Below are 18,432 nucleotides of genomic sequence, written 5' to 3'. Positions count from 1 at the left end.
CCAATTTTCCGATTATACTGGTCTTGATAGCACATAGTGACGTCTTTTTCTGAATTTTTGTCCGATTCAACTGACTGCTTGTGGACCTTTTTATTTATCAGACACATAAATCATTTCCTAAACACAAACAATAACTTACTCTATAGATGTACTCCTCCCTTGTGTCCACCTGTTTCTTGATAAGGTCTTTGGGGAAAAAAGTGTTTGATGTCTTTTACTCATGATGTATAAATGGTCACAGTTTAGAAAACTAAATGAAAAAAACTGAATTATGCTTCTCAATTGATTAACAGGAAGAACATGTTAAAGAAGGAAAAGATAATATGAAAGGAGAAAAGGGTAAGTAGTATTTTTTAGTTGTTCCAGTTTGAAATAAACTTTTCTCTTTCTATTTTAGATAGTTTTTTATTTATGTCTCAAAGATGAGGTAATCTAAAAAAGAACACAAACATGAACTTTATGGTTCGTTACGTCGTATTTAATCTTGAGATGACGTCATAGCTGGCATGTCAGTAACTGCTAGTAGTCCTTTGTTGATTGATGTACCATTGTTATTTTGTTTGTTTCCTTTGCTACTGTTCTTACATCGGAAATTCTTTTGAACTGAGTTTTACTGTGAGTATTGTTGTGTGTTTACTTTGTCTATTTTGGCTAGAGGTATAGGGAAGGTATGAGATATCTAAAAACATGTTAAACCCAGCCGCATGTTTGCGCTTGTACCAAATCAGTAGCCTCTGGCCCTTGTTAGTCTTCATTTTTTTTATTTTAGTTTCTTGTGAATATTTCGGAGTTTAGTATGACGTCAATTATCACTGAACTAGTTAACATTTCTGTTAAGGGGCGAGCTGTATCTCGCTGCATTGAAGACCCATTTGTTGCCTTTGGCTGTTGTCTGCTCTTTGGTTGGGTTGTTGTCTGACACATTCCCCATTTCCATTCTCAATTTTATTTCATAGATCCCACTTCCAATTGTTTCTGTAAAAAAGCACAGTTTAATCCTCTTCTAACTTGTATCTGCATCAGGGAATATAAAGCACGCGCAAATCCATACTAAAAGAAATGAACACAATATTTGTACATCATTCTTTTTTATTATGCACATTTCCGGCTAAACAACATGTGTTAAAATATGTTTTAGAATTTTTCTAGAAGCATGAAATGAATCATTCGACCCCAAAACCTGGAGTAGGGGCAATAAGGCTATTAGTTGGCCCAAAAATTACTGTCAATTTAAAAGTTATCATACATATTCTTAAATTACTGAAAACTTGAGTAAGGTATAAGGTACTTAAAAAAACAAAACAAATTTGACATCGGACAATGCAAGTTACCATGGCAACAAATCATGACATAATTTGCATATTGTGTTAAATTTCGTGATTTTCCTTGTTTTTTCATCAAATTTTAAGTAAATTTTAGATTGAAAAAGTATGTGCGCACCCAAGAAGCAACTTTATATTTGGTGAGATTATGCCAATAGTTATAATAAAGCTTCTGTTAAATTATTCTGTTGTTTCTCGGCTGCGCAGGATGTTTTCACAATGGAAATAAAGATAAAAAACTGAATAAATTTTGTATTTTTCATCGTTTTTGTGAAAACAGAACATATTATGACGTAATTGTGACGTCATCAGATAAAAATCATTTTGTTATTCATTTATATTGCTTGACCCTATGCATTTCTAAATATTATGTGCCAATTTGAAATGGTTATCAAACATTTTATTTTCTTGGGCCTAAACTAGGCATTGATTCCCCTACTCCTTAGTTTGATTACAATCTTTTCACAAATAATTCTTCGTCATATTTTTACATGTAATTTAAGGTTAACGAATGAATTTAAAGTAAACCACAAAGATGGAGTTTGATTTTTAGTGGCGGTTAATGAAAATTTAAAAATGAAATACAAGATTAAACATTGATTCGAAATATGTATAGACAATTAGATTAACTATGGTGATGTCCAATAACAGTGTAAAGCAATTTTTTTCTAAGAAAAGAAAAGCGGCTAATAAAGAGACCAATGTCTTAGAAGTGGTTTAAATACACATTCGCTGTTTTCAAATAAAGTTTCAACCGTATATCAGAAATGGAAAAGTTTCGTCCATTTAATTTTAAAAATAGAGGACGTCAATACTACGCCTGATTTTCACGAAATGTAATATGTTCTTTATAAATCTGATGTAGGCTGTACGTCTTATTTGTCAATTTATCTATTGATGTTGCTATTATGATTCTTTTTCTTTCTTTTTCAAACATAAAATTTTCTTCTCCGAATACAAATACGAAAGATTTATTTTGATTCGATTCACATTTAACAATACAAACAGAAGCTCTGAAGAGCTTTTCTACCGATTATAAAATGACATAAACACAACATGCAGACAACGTATATAACAACAGAGACATATCAAAATACATGCAAAGCTCTACTTAAATAACTCGTCTAAACATCAACCCAACAATGTTAGATCTGTAAATTTGCTTTCGCAAATTTTTTGTTCTTCCCTCGCCGGGATTCGAACCCATGCCTACAAAAAAATTGCGAAAGCAAATTTACAGATCTAACATTGTTGGGTTGATGTTTAGACGAGTTGTATAAACATAATGTGTACACAGCCATGTATCACCATCACTGCTGGTGGTCCGATGGATAAATCTGTTGTAGAGTTGTCACTGGCTCAGACGTACTTATATATAAATGATCGGTCCATAACATCACTGAAGAGACATACATGTATATTGTCGAAATCTAGATCTGGTGTATCAAAAAATATTGACACCTTATTTTTGTGGCATAACATCTGGGCCACAAGTTTATTGTTTTCTGTTTAGTATTAAATTTATATTAAGATCCATTTTGTTTCATCTCGTGATCAATTTTATTTGGCAATTACAATCGCCAATTGCAATAACAGTCAGCAGGGTTAAAGAACATCAGTTGTTCAACCTGTTAGTTAAATGCGTTTTGTTTAGATATACTATTTCACTTTGTTTGTCTTTTGAAAAATGTTGTTTGTGCTGTATTTAGAGCCTTCTACAACGAAATTTGTTTTACATGCACACGTATAAAAATTGCGGTTTTTATCCAACGCAGTCATAGGTTTGAACGTAGTTTTCAATTTAGACTCGTTTATATTTTTTCGTTTGGGCTTTTATCATATTTTCCCTCCGATTTATATGATTCGTTCATCCTTTATTGACTCTTAAAATTGAGGGTAAATTATATGGCCTTCCAAATACCGTTTCGATCCCTAACATCACTGAAGAGACATATATCTGTATATTGTCGAAATCTAGATCTGGTGTACAAAAAAATATTGACAACTTATGTTTGTGGCATAACATCTGGGGCCCAAGTTTATAATTTTCTGCTTAGTATCAAATTTATATTAAGATCCATTTTGTTACATTTCGTGATCAATTTTATTTGGCAATCAGCAATAATAGTCGGCAGGGTTAAAGAACATCAGTTGTTCAACCTGTTAGTCAAATGCGTTTTGTTTAAATATACTTTTTCACTTTTTTGGTCTTTTGGAAAATGTTGTGTGTGCTGTATTTAGACCTTTCTACAACGAAGTTTTTGTCCAACGCAATTATAGGTTTGACGTAGTTTTCAATTTAGACTCGTTTATATTTTTTCGTTTGGGCTTGTATTATATTTCCCTCCGGTTTATATGAACCGTTTATCCTTTATTGACTCTTAAAATTCTGAGTCTATCTTGAATTCATGTACACCGAATTGACTCAAATTCTCAAATTTGATATATAACAATGTAAAACATTCATCCAAACTATTTAGTCTCTAAAAAGACAAATTGCAGGGAATGAGGACAATAAAGCTTCGTTTCGTGTGTATTTTAGTCTTATTAACTATCGAGTTGACTCCCGATAATCTCATAAGGGCACATAAGTGATATAAACAAAAATATAGATATAAATATATTTAGCGAATTCATGTAATTGGATTTTCATAGGTCTGTTTAATTTCATATTGTTGATTTAAAATATATGTAAATCATCGTTTTTACCTGTACACGGCCGACACCCGGCTAACCGAGAGATTGGTCGGTTAATCTATATTGAGTATGCGGCTATATAGGCGATTGGTCTGTTAATCGGGTTGGCTAAAGTCTGTTAATCAGGTGTTATCGAGAAAGTCATTGAAAGTTCAGCATGTTTCATTGTATAACTTTCTAAATATATTTTCATCATAAAAAGTATTCATGTCTAACAAAACAATTTAATGTACTGAATTCAGTGGTGTAATTATTATTTTTCTAGCTTCGATGTACGATCTATAAAATGAAAAGGCGGGTTACTTATCAATAAATTTATACACATTTTACACACACAAAATGTACACAAAATGACACATTGGTTAAATTTACTTGCATTCAATATTTTGAACATCGAAAAAAGAAAGGCATTATGTTTGTTAACCATATTGATATCATTGTGTGAAAAATCTACACGAAAATCTGTATTTTGGTGACATAAATCAATCTTTATTTAAAACCTGGTCTGTTAATGGGTCGGATGTATAAAACCCGGTCTGTTAATTGGTCTGTTAAGAGTTATGAATGGCAATAAAAGTATAATTCTATTGCTATATGATGTGTTATCGGATCAAATGAGTAGGCTCAAGACGAGCGGCTAAAATATACGAAAACAACACATGAGCAATGAAACATTACATATACGGAAACAACCCATGAAACTGAAAATTGATAAAAATGGTTTCAAAAAGTGTAATATTAAAGTAATATTAATTTCATCCAAGAATGATCGCATATATCATGTTGATTCTGTTTAATTGTCATGAATGACACGAATTTGTCATCTACATTGGTAACCAGTATATAAATCAGAGATAAACGTCGTAATGTAACTAAACATCAGTAAGTAAAATATATTGGGATTACAAAATATGAAAAATAAAGAAAGAATAATGAGTAAGATAAATAAAATGTAGAAAAAAAATCACATCACAATTTAAAGAATACAGAAATAAACAATACCCCCAATCCGGACCCTCATGGGATACACGAGAATCTGGATGGAAACGCAGAATATAGAATAATATATAAGGACAGTAGAGAGTGATACATTGCTAGAAACGAGAGAAAAATAGTACTTGTTTAAGAATACACACATGAAACGCCGATGGCTGTTGAAACAGTAACGGATGGCGATGTACTTATATTGGTGACAAATTCTAGAAGTTTACATGCGGACAACTATGGTGGCAGGTTAATGCCATTTTGAGTTTAATCGCTTTAGCGTTTTCGCCTTACATATTCTATATGGCGAAATTGCGAAGTCGAAAACGCGTAAACGCAAAACCGATTTCTGGTTTTCGACTTCGCGTTTTCGCGTTTTCGACTTCGCGATTTCGCCTTTTCGCGATTTCGCGTTTTCGCCCTATAGAATATGAAAGGCGAAATCGCGAAAACACGAAATGGACTTCACCGGCCACCATAGACAACATTAGTTCTCCTCTGCACTTATTTAAAAAGGAACTAAACGGAATAAAATGAATTGAAACTTAAAATAACCAAATGTAGCTGCATTCGCTCCTTTCCGTTTACTTCTTTATAGTGATTTGTAAACAACATATGATTAAGTAATAGAAGAAAAGAACCAATTGGATGATGCTGACGAATTAGGGTTTAACGTCCAGTGACAAATGTTATGTTCATATGTGAACGAGAACACGTTATATGTACCCTGTGTTGTATTAGAAAGATACTTTCAGTCGGAAATGAGAACGTTCTTCTTCGAACAGACACAAAAATTAAGGCTGATTGAAAACGTCAATAAAAAGTTCATGTATATTTCAGAGGTCAATCCATATCACGCTATATTGAAGTGACACACCCTTCAATAAAATGCAAAGAAAGTCAAAATAAAAAATGCTCTTTCTAGGATACTGTGGCACCGTATTGTCATTTTTGTTTACTCAGGAACATCTCATTCTTAAATTTTTCAAGGGGAAAATATAAAAGTAACAAAATTATTGTCGTGGCTAAATAACTCTTAACTGACACAATTTCAATTGTCCAACCCATTAACAGACTTTATTCCCATAATTTTCACTAAAACGTGGTATTATTCACGTTTTTTTACAATTATGAAATATTTATTAATGTCAATTTATTTTTTAGAACCACAGTACTATTTTTTGTCCTTTAAATGATATCTAGATTTGTTTGTTTCGCCTTTTATTAAAAAAATTACTATGCGTATAAGCATAAATACTACATACTTGCGCGACGCCTTTTAGTTTTACTGAAAACTGCGCAGACTAAGAAATGTTTTTACAAGTGCAAAATGTTCTATGATAGATATCATTTTGTCCGACACTTTTCTTTTTTTTTTGATTTGGTTCTTATAACATGCCAAAAATCTGTATATTTAATAGAGTTTAACATTAAATTAAGCGTTTTACTCTTAACAGACGTATAACCAACCCGATTAACAGACCAATCGCCCATATAGCCGCATACTCAATATAGATTAACCAACCAATCTCTCGGTTAGCCGAGTGTCGGCCGTGTGTATAAGAATTATATTTTTGTGTTGATCGAATCAGGCCATCAAATAAATTACCTTTGTTTCACTTTCAATGCTGATATTATTTTCCTTACATAGCTTATATCGGACAATGCATACGTTATTCATTTCTTACAAAGGGGTTAATTGAAGTCATATGAAAACGGATTAAATGAGGTCGAATTATTCACTTGCTAGTGAATAATGGAACATCAATATTTCTTAGCTTATTTTGACAAAATTGATACATACTGGCTGCATACACGGATTTACCGTTCACAATTTCACTTTCATTAATGATTGAACAAAACAAATCATATTTCAGAGTTTTTATAATAGCTTTTACACGTTACTTAAATGCTAAAACACATCACTAATTAAGTAACTTTTATCAATAAATTGTTCCTTTTGTAAGATAAAAATAAACGTGGTATAAACTTTGTCTTTTTAATGTTTGCATTATTCTAATTGCAGATTTTATTAAGGAGCCACCCAGTTATATAGCGTTAATAGAAGGGGGCAACGTTGAACTTAACTATACGTTGTCGTCTAGCAAACTTGTAGTTTCATTTTTGAAGGACAATCTTGTTCTTCCTGAGACAACAGGAATATTACAGAGTGTAGTTGGTCGTTACAGAACATTAAAGTTCACCAATGTAATGCCACATGATACTGGACAATACTGTTTAGCGCTGGCTGAGAAGAAAAGTAGCATTACAGAGTTAATTGTTCACGGTATGGTATCTTTACTTGTTACAGTATTTTGAATGTTCACAACGTTAGGAATCCTTTCCTCTAGATCTATTGTGTTACAATATTCGAATTTAAAGTCAGACTTTGGAGAAGGTTTTGGCTAGCAAATTAACATAAGTTTATCAAATGGTGTATGAGGACATGTAAAATTTCGTTAGCTGTAATATTGAAATGGTATGAAATGTATTGACTGCTATCAAGAATCTTGAAAAATCAGAATCTTCAAATATGAAACCTTAAAATTAGTTAACATCTAACGGCATTTTAAAAGGATTAGAACTTCTTTCGTAGAATAAATGTTCAAACACCATAAAAAAAGACAGCCAATCGAAATTAATGTCTAACTAATTACAAATTCCGCATATTGTTCGGATTAAGTATGTAACCTTTTTAAACGTTTGTTACTCTTATCCGATAGTTTAATAGTGATTTATTTAGCCCGTGCTATATGTTTATCATTGTCAATAAACTAGGAGCACATCAATCAGACAATCTTTCAAAACGGTGGCGTCCGAGAGTTAGAAATGTGCTTTTTTTCTCGAATTAAGTGTATTTAATCCATCAATACGAAAACCAATGGTTGAACAAAAACAACTAATATACGACATTCGAAAGACAATAACAATCAAAACCTAGGAGTAAACAAAGACTCACAAAACCAAAGGACATTTATATCAACCGTTATAAATAATAAATAAGAAACAACACGAACTCTACTAAAAACCGCGAATGAAATCATGTGCTCCGGAAGGATAAGCATTTCCTGCACCGTATACGGCACCCGTTTGTTATTTATTTGTTTAGTTCGGTAATGATGATAGGGTATTATGACTGTAGAAGAATATCAGATATGATTCTTGACACACTTTTGTCATAATGGCCAATCAGCTCATGATGGCGACCGTAAAATTTCGTGAGTGATGACCATAATTTGATTGATTCATAGCCCTGTCTTAGCAACTTTTGAGAAAGCAGTATTCCTCGTTCAACAAAATCAACGTACTTTGAGCTAGCTCTAGAGTAACGTGTCAATTGGGACACATATACCCCATATACTGGTTCCGCTCGGATGTTGCTACACAGAAATGGTAAGTTAAATATAAGGAAAATTATAATCATCGCGTTTGTCATACAGTTTGGTATTTCACCTACCATCAGTAGTCATTTCGAGAAACAGGTCTAAATATGAAGCAGATTTATCTGTGTTGGTAGTATCTTTAATTTCAAGTTCACTTGGATATATTAAATGTAAGTGATCACTGAATCGATTATTATTAAGAGACTGTACATCATCAATATACCGGAAGGTGAAATTAAAAGACTGGGCTAATTTCTTTTCTCCTTTCTGTAAAAGCCCTTGGATACAATTTGCTTCATAGTAATACAAATAAAATCTGCAAGAAGGGGAGCGAAATTGGTACACATGGGGATGACAATAGTCTGTTGGAAGACCATACCTCCAAATTCAACAAATATAATGTCAATTAAAAAGTCCAGCATGGCAGTGATATCTTCTTCGGTGTATTTTTTGCTTGATTCTGTATATTTTGTCACAAAGTAACCTGAATTCCAGCCCAAAACTAGATATTTAAAACGTCTAGTGCCCTTTTTGTTAAAGAAACATAAGTTGTGTGTTCTTTCAGTCGAGCTTTAAGCTTTGTAAGTGTAATAGTGGTATAAAGAGTTTAAAAATCAAAGGTTTTAATGTTGGAACAATGTTTTAATGACTGAGATTGTAAATTCACCAATAACTCTTTTGAAATTTTCAGTATCCACATCTGATTAACACCACTTCTTGAATGTGCCGTTTCGGAATATTTATGAAGTCCTTCTTTAACTTATTGATGGATATGATAATCAAAATTCGTACGATACAATTTTTTTTTTTTCATCAAAATCTGATTTATTGCACTATTGCTCTTATAATGAATACCATGTCTACAACATTTGACAGGACACCCCTGAAGTGTTAGTTTTACTGAACAAACAGGGAGATTGTTCAGTAAATTAATAATAATAATAATAAATGGTTAGATTTACATGTAACAATATAGTCCAGTCAATCTAGCATAAATTTGACCCTAACCCGAAAGTAATTGCAACAGAAGATTTCTAAGTTCAAATCTTTAGAACTATACCCCAACTATACACAGAAAAAAAGTCCCATAAAATCTAACTTGAGGAAGACGAAAAAAAATCACCATTTAAAATTCCCATGGGGATTTGCATTGAAAATTACATTTGCATTACAATTTCTTTTACTTAAAAGTCAAGGACCACAAATGAAAATTCCACAAACTATACAAGAACAAATGCAATGCCCTTTCTGGTTCTTGTTTGATGTATATTTCTGCAACAAAGGATGCGATCGGTACTGAATATTTTCATTTTTCAAGGGTTTTTTGTGCTTTTTCTGATGAGTTAAACTATTACATGTAGGTCTTTTTTAATTATTTATTATATTCTGCTGTTAAAAAGAAAAAACGATGTAAAACTGCTCTTTAACAGTTTTTTCGTATGTTGATCTGTCATACCACTGAATTAGATAGAGGAAACTGTGGTGTGAGTGCCAATGAGACAACTCGTCATCCAAATAACAATTTAAAAAAGTTAACCATTATAGGTCAATATACGGCCTTCAACACGGAGGAATTGGGTTAAGGGGGCTCGCGGGTCTAAATCAACTTTTTTTCCTAACATAGGATTTTGCTATTTTTTTTTCTATGATTAAAATTTATCTTATACCTAATAGTAATATAAAATAAAAATATGGGGTCACCGTTCATTTAAGCTCACAATCTGCCTCCGAAAGAAGCATATATTTTTGTTAATGTTTTTTCTCTTTTGAAGTTATAGGAGAAATATTGGTAATATCGAAATAAAAAAAGAACTAAATTGCAGAAATCGCTTAAATTTCACAATTATTTAGTTTATGTACAGCTTGTTTAAAAACAATTATAAAAAATATAGGTCACCGATGAGTTAAAAAAAGATATTTCGATTTAAATTTCAAAAAATGACACTTTTGCACCAAAGGGAGATAATTTGGAAATTTTTCAAAGATACAAACATTTTTTAAAGTCATCTGTGGCCAAACCAAATCGATGTGTCCGGGTGATTTTTGTACCCTGTTTTAAAGTAATAACTAATAGTGTAACAAATAAAATTTGTAATGAAAAAAACAAGTGTTTAATTTTTTGCTGATTTTTTTTATACCCGCGAGCCTTCTTAAGCGCCCTAAATCATATTTAAATCCTCTACATTCTTAAAATGCCTTTCCCACATCAGGAGCCAGTAATTTATTGATGGTTTAATTCTGTCATTGTCAATTTTGTTTTAGTAAAACAAAATATTAAAAAGTAGGCCGCGTGTTTTCTTGTTAAGGTAATGGGTTAAGCTTATTCTTAAAGGCCATATTTCTACAAAGGTTGATAGTTGTCTTATTGACATTCATATCAAATCTCCTTTTTTTATATTATCTTCATTGTTTCGTCATGTTTGAAATGCAAATTAACTTTGCTCCTTAATCAGTGGCAACATACAAATATAAAACGTGATCGATTGTGCATGTTATACAAGATCCAGAAATAGATATGCTTCTTTTATATTAAAAATTTACGGGCATGGTCAGGAATTTATTATCTTTATAATCGTACTAATACTACTCGCATCTTGAGACTTAAAAGCAAACATGTATGGTATTTCTATTATAACATTCAATTTTATCATATGTGATTAAAGACAAGTATTGTGCCAGGGTAATGCCCAACTATATCACTGCTTCAGATTATTCTGTTCACCGTTCGTACCTGCCTGCTATATCTTTTGTTTTATGTGAAAAGTAAAATCATAAAAATACTGATCTCCGAGGAAAATTCAAAACAGAAAGTCCCCAATCAAATGACAAAATCAAAAGCTAAAACACATCAAACGAATGGATGACAACTGCTATATTCCTGACTTGGTACAGGCATTTTCTCATGTCGAAAATGGTTGATTGTTTTGCAGCTTGTTGTTCGTTTGTAGACGTTTTCCGTTTGTATACCATGTTTTTTTTTACGTTTTCAACAATACTTTATCATCCTCCCTCTCCTTTGTTTATATTCATATTGGCAAATTATCACTTTTTGATGTAAATTTATATCAACCACATATTACTGTAATAGCTCCTATGCATTATAAGAAACCCGAAATAATATACTCGAGCATTTAAAGTACTAGTATCATAATTTTAAAAAGTAATAGAAATTTTATACATTTGTTAATTGAAATATAAAATGCACATGTTATACTCAGTTTAATCAAAATAGTGTAACATTTTATGGTATTGTCTTGTTTATGAAGTTTGTTTATAATTTATTATGAAAAGTCATCAAGTGAGAGTGTAGAACGCCATATGTTTAGGTTCTCTGGGTTTTCTTTCAATAAATGCAAGCATTCTATGAAATAGTATTCTTTCTTATTTTCTTCTGGCATTTGTGGATTTATTTTAGTGTATAAACGAGATTATCCCCGCCATATGTTTATGTGACTTCCCAGAAAAAGATGACCAAGATATAAAAGGGTAGTCAAACTAGTTAACCGAAGACAGACTGACAATGTCAAAACAAAAAACGATCAAGAGATAAAACAGCAATTTCAAAACTTACATAGAAAATAAACAATAACACAACAAAAAACCCAACTTATACCGGGTTTAATATAAGGTATTATGGTAGGGTAAGAAATCCTGGTCCAAAAATGGCTGCCGTCGTGATATTCCTCGAAATACTTTGTTCATGGTATTGTGAAATTTTAGTAGATAGAAATAAACTATGAACAGCAGAATAAGCAAAAATAATAAATAGTCAGGTTTTTTTAAACTACAATAGTTGAATAGAAAATGTTATCCATCTGTTCAATATCTACATATAAGAAAACCATGACCGACATCATACATCAAGAAGACAATGTGAAAGAAAAGTTAATTGATTTTATATAGGCATTATTGCCCTCAAATGAATGTCCATCTATTTTGTTCTCGTTATAAAAAACTATCTGTTATTCTATAGAAGGCAAATATAAATGTTAAAGTAACGCAGAGATCAAGAAACGTTTAATGTAACAAAACCATTAGTTGACTCCTCAAAGGAGTTTTTCGATTTTTGGTTGCGATTAGATTTGTTGTTATTAGTTATACAAGTTATATAGACATTTGGAATAAATATTATATGGTTTAAGTATTCCTTAGAGTCTAAGGGGAGCGATTGCCTTTTATTAGAGACCCAAGTTTCCTAATACTATTACATGTAGGTATTTTTTAGTTATTTATTATATTCATTTAACATTTTAATACGATAAATGCATTACTTGACTACCAAGTATTCAGTCATACTCACTTAATTATAAAAATCATAAAAATGACCCAAGTTTGCCGTCTATGATATAAGGCTCGCTTCATGGAGCTCAAAAATTTAATTTTCCTAGGTTTTCTGTCTCTGAATTGAAAATGTCTTTTTTTATTATACATATTTGGGAATTATTTGATAATATTGTCATTTCATATAGGTATGAATTTAACTAGCAAGTATTTCAATATGATTTACTTGTCTTCAACGGTGCGATTATGTTTACTGTGATTCTATATAGGGTGAAAAAGGGGAACATTCAGAATTTAACCAAATTTGCTTTATTTCACAGATTTTAAAGAAATCAACTCAAATAAGAAGTTTTATAAATATTTAATGAAGATTGATAGAATCCTGGGCCTTAAATATGATGACTCAGCATAAATTCACAGTTTACAGTATGCATAGTTTACTTAAAGTCCTGGATACAAAATTAAATCATAATATTTGCACATTTGTAAGTTAAATTGTTAAGAAGTGCTTATATTTACTCTTCGCAGTCATTGAAACTCATCGATCCTTCCTGAATATTATTTATGGGGTATTTGTGTCCTTTTGATACCCCAAAAGTAAGCCGCGACACCTAAATCTGCTTTTTTGTCACCACGGCATAATAAATACAAGCTAGAAAAACAAAAATATCTCAAGAAAACTTACAATAGTGTGTTCTATCCTGAATATGTACTAAATATTCCAAATTGCTAGAAACAGCAGAATTATTTAGGAAATTTGAGGCCCCAGGGGCAAGAAACATAGAAAATTGCCTAACCCCTGGGTCATAAAACAAATAATTTAACTTGTAAATGCTATGATTTTATGATTTTAAAGTTCTTGATATAGAAAACAATAACTATGCTTGGAAGTTATGCAAAAATCAAATGTTAGCAGTCATCTCTACAACATTTTAAGTGAATTTATATCTCAGACTGGTATCTGCATACATACAACTATTGCAAATATGGCTTTGTTTGAACACTTCTAGTATATATAGTAGCTAAATTGTGTCAGATATATGGTTAAAGATGATACTGTTGTGACAAGAATTCTAAATTGACCATTTGAGGCAGAAAATGTGTTCTTTAATTGACAAATAGGCATACAGTAAGATGTGGACTGGAGATAGAGGCTGGATTGGATACTTTATATAATCTTGAATGTTGTAATGATTGACTGCTAAACATTACATTTATGATATTCTGATATGCTTTCAATATGTTATCAACAGTTTTTAACAGGTTCTAGGCATTTTTTATCAGAAAATATGCAAATAGGGTAAGCTGGCAATAATTAAAGTCTTGTTTTCAAATTCTTTAAAAAATTGAAACAGGGGAGGGGGTATAAAATGTTAGTAAAGAAAAACTTAGAGTATACACAGTGATTTCTTTAAGACTTTAATTCTGATAAATGAGTATTAATGTGAGAAAAACTGATTTTAGAGAGTTTTCTATTTGAATAAATGTCTGTATAGGTTGCACTTTGTAAATACAGCTGTTTCTCAAAACACGCCTCTTTTGGGGAGTAATTGAATATTCATAGAAAATTCATTTTGTTTACATACTGGTTCCCAGTTATGCTCTCTGTGTTCCATATCGCAGAGACAGAACTTGGGAATGTTACCAGTAAATAAACACGTGCATATTGTTTACATTGAAATCTGTGGTAACCTTTCATTCGAGGTAGGGGTAGTTAAGAAAATTAGTGTAAGTTTAAACTCTGAGAAGTTCAGGGCATATAAACGTTGAAAATATGCCGCACAGCCCTATATTTTGACCTTTAAAAAAAATTGTGGTGCATATGAACTTTCAATTCTAGGATAAGATTTTTTTCAAAACTTCATAGTAAAAGTGGTACAGTTTTAGCCGTAAAAGGAGTTCCTATGGGAAATTGCATTGTCAATATTTACAGAAATGCAACCTATAAGGATGAGTATATGCACTCAACAGGAAATCTGAATACTTGACATATATTAGTCTGTAAATTGGAAACACTTAATATATAACCTGACATTTATATATAAACAAATTTATTAATATCCCTATTAGGCTGGAAGTTCTGTCATGATGAACATGAGGCATGATGATTACTTTTTTGAGAAAGGTATAGAAGCGACACAAAAAATAGGATCTTATTTATGTGTCGTTTTTCTTTCAATCAAAATTATGAACGAACAATGACCTTCCCCAAGTTGATTTAAGATTTAATGTATGTTGGAAGCATCTCCATGCATGGTATTTATCAAACCTGTTATGTAAAAAAACCTAGAACGACTGATGAAGTAAATTCAATTAAGATAAAAATAATGATAATAATAATAATAATAATAATAATCAGAGAACAATTGAAAGTCATTTAACATCAAAGAAATTTTGATAAGAAGATAGTTTCTTCATACTGATGCGATAAATAATTGTTTAATTATATTTTTGAGTGACATAAGGGAGATATTATGCTACTTCCGGTTAAATGAATGTCACTTCCGGTCTCATATAATAGAACACTGATTCCAAAAATATATAGTTTCTATATACTTTTGTATGTAGAATGGGAGATAATTGGCCACTTCCGGTTTGTTGGAAGTCATTTTTAGTCTACAGTCATCAGTTTGTGTATCTATATGACACAATATATGGATTCTGAGTAATTTTATATGAAAAAATTGCAAAAAAAACTACTTCCGGTTTTCTCAAGGTCACTTCCGATAGCTATTTTTCAAGGTCATTAGTCACCTAACCTTTTGTACAAGGTCAAATGCCTTCATAATGAACTAAGTTGAAGTTATAATCAAATAACCTCATATCAAGACATTTCAGGGGCACCAACTCCTATAAGAAGCCATTAAATTGTATCAGACTAAATGTAGCATATCTTCATTACAATAAAGCAGACATTTTGCACTTGTTCTTTTATATATATCTTTCAAAGTGTCTGAGAAAATGCAAAAACAAACAAAAGTCACAATTGAGAATTTGACCTTGACCTTTGATCTTGACCTAATTTTCTAATTTAGGACCTATGGGACACAAATAAAAACATTCCAGGGTTATATGATTAACGGTTTATGAGTTAAAAAGACATGCCAACAAATTTATTACGTAAAGGTAGATAGAATGAAATTCATAACAGTGTGGTCGACAGTAATACGTTTATTAGTAATTGTACTGAAAAGTTTACCTATAACTTGTTTGTCGTGGGCGATGATTTTATGCTCACGCAGTCTATCGGAGGCCTTCAAGTGGGGATTTAAATAATCATTTGTTACACATTTTGATACATAAAATGAAACTTTCTTTTCAAAAATCATTTAAGGAATTTATTTTAAATAATTGTTATACCATCACTTACAACAGTTTCACTTTTAAGAATATTAATGTCCAGAGCTGATATCAATAAATAATAATAATAAAAAAAAAGTTTATTCATGGAAAAAAAACCAAAAAACTTTTAAGTTAATGGGGACCCGCGTTATTTCAGAAAATATCTTCTTGATTGAGAGAACAAAAACTTCTACGTTGTCATCATTTAAGAGTGGCCTCCTATTTATTCAATGCTAACCATGAGGGCTTTGTTTTTTTTTATATACCATAAATCGATTCGTTCATTCAGATATTTGTCAGTTTGCCTTCGCTCTTCAAGTCCAACACACAACTTCTCACGAAATTGGTATTTTTCTTACAAAAATTACATCCATGTGATGTATTCTTTTCATGGAGAATGAATGTTGCACCTTATTTTATTTGTTATCGTTTTTTTTGTGTGTATCATTGACGTATAAAACAACCTGAATCTTCTTTATTCAAATTTAAAACATACGAGATGGCAATTATGACACAAAATAACTAAATTAAACTTACAGCAGAAGAAAGATAATGAACATCGCTTTTATAGTCTTCTAAATATCGAAGACACAAAGTCAGTGGTCTTTTTAAAAATGATGTAAATTTATAAAGGAAACAACAAACAAAATAGTTCGAATATTTATATTGGAAAAAATAAAGGTGTGTAAATCATAACAATTATTTTATTTCAATGAAAATCAAACTGTTGAATTTTTCCGCTGCGAGCAAATTTTTAATTTGGGCGCATTTTTAAAATCAATAAATCTTGTATTCTTGTTGGAAGCTGCACTGTGTAGTTTATACTCGTTTTTTTAATGCCACACAAATCCAACACAGACAAAATGGTAGGTTCAAGAAATAATTGATGCAAACTATACTTTATTGTAGTTTTAACATGGGTAGGCATTATATTCGTGATTATTTTTGCCCGAGCGATATCGCAAAACTATTATAAAAAGTGTCCTAGTTCAGTGAAAATGTACGTCATACTTATTTCCTAAACAAATAAATAAACAAACATTAATTAACATACAACACTACCAAAGGCCAGAGACTCCTTACTTATATGATTTTGTAAAAAAAAATGCATCTTTTTAAAATAGTCGAAAACAAAATTGTCTGTCCAATGGAAAAGTCGAAGCCCAAAAAAGATGAACAGTGCATTATAGAAACTTTACATAAAAGCTGGTTGCAAAAGTTGACGACAAGATCTATTTTATAACTTGAGTATGGCCTAATACTATTAACCTGAAATAAATATATTTATAGCAATTCCCTTGATACGAAAGATCTACATGTTGCCTTGGGCTTTTTTTTTTCTTTTTTTTTTGCTCTTTGGTTGGGTTTTTGTCTCAATGAAAATTCAATTTTCATTCTTATCATAGATATAACTACATGTTAAAATAAGAATATGTAGTGTGATAGACAATCAGACACATTATTTCCAGGGACCAACAGGCGTTATCAAGCTATAGGTCCCCGTATGGCCTTCGACCATTAGCAAAATACACACTTTATAGAATGAAAGCTCCAAGAGGTCTTGGCATGAAAAAAAAACAAACATAAAAGATGAGCGAGAAAAAAATAGGGATACCGCATGGAAATTGGAAAATGGTCCGCAACATTAATTTAGTCAACTCACTTAGTTGAAATTAAAGACCTGGCGAATTTTAGCCTTTTGCAATGGATGTGATGTATGTTTAAAAAAAATCATGGTTTGTTTGGACATTTTTATAAATCATGTCTTGGTTTTAAATTATTTGCAAGTAAGTTTTAAGTCATGAACAAATAATCACTCACAGAAAGACGTCAAATCCATCAACAAAAGAAAAAAATTAATAGACGACCGACAACGCACAGAATATCATGTATGTGTTCCGGACCATATGAGTATTTGGACCATACGCATATATCATGACCATAAGGGTATACTAATATGGTCCAACCATACACGTATGGTCCGACCGTACGCAAATGACGGGTATGGTCATGCGCGTATGGTCCAAATACTCATAAGGTCCGGAAACATATTTTATTTGCGATCACAAATGCACGAAGACGTCCATTTCTATGTAAATTGGGTCGATTTTTTTATATAGATAAGATGAATGCGTTTCTGTTGCCAAGTGTTTTTCACAAGTATAGTAGCAGTATAGCAGAACGGTTTAAGTTTCCTATATACACCAAATGATACATTTTGCCAATACAATAACGTAAATGCATGCAAATTCCACAAGGTTTAATCCAAATAGCTTTCTTACTATCCAATAACTTTCAAGTACGAAAAAGACAGGGCAGAAGTATATTTTGTCTTTATGTTTCGTATTTACACAACTTTTGAAAGTGGATTATGCATTCGTTCTAAAATAAAATTAGACCAGGTAAAAGTTAAAAGATTACAT

General features: G+C 31.4%; 2 protein-coding genes across 2 annotated transcripts in view; one reads left to right on the top strand and one right to left on the bottom strand.

The window, feature by feature from the left end:
• Nucleotides 1-18,432, bottom strand: part of LOC139502487 (dnaJ homolog subfamily C member 10-like) — a 380,520-nt gene that overhangs the window by 225,375 nt on the left and 136,713 nt on the right. The gene's annotated exons all lie outside the window — the stretch shown is intronic.
• The window catches only part of LOC139503279 (uncharacterized), an 87,017-nt gene that overhangs the window by 3,006 nt on the left and 65,579 nt on the right, over nucleotides 1-18,432 (top strand). Inside the window, exons 3-4 of the mRNA XM_071293041.1 lie at nucleotides 294-339; nucleotides 7,030-7,290. Of these exons, the coding sequence (XP_071149142.1) occupies nucleotides 294-339; nucleotides 7,030-7,290 (307 nt within the window). The remainder of the gene's footprint in view (nucleotides 1-293; nucleotides 340-7,029; nucleotides 7,291-18,432) is intronic.

Source organism: Mytilus edulis, chromosome 14 (assembly GCF_963676685.1).
Source record: "Mytilus edulis chromosome 14, xbMytEdul2.2, whole genome shotgun sequence".
In the NCBI taxonomy this organism is placed as follows: domain Eukaryota; kingdom Metazoa; phylum Mollusca; class Bivalvia; order Mytilida; family Mytilidae; genus Mytilus; species Mytilus edulis.
Note: the sequence above shows the minus strand (reverse complement) of the source record. Positions and strands in the feature narration are given on the sequence as shown.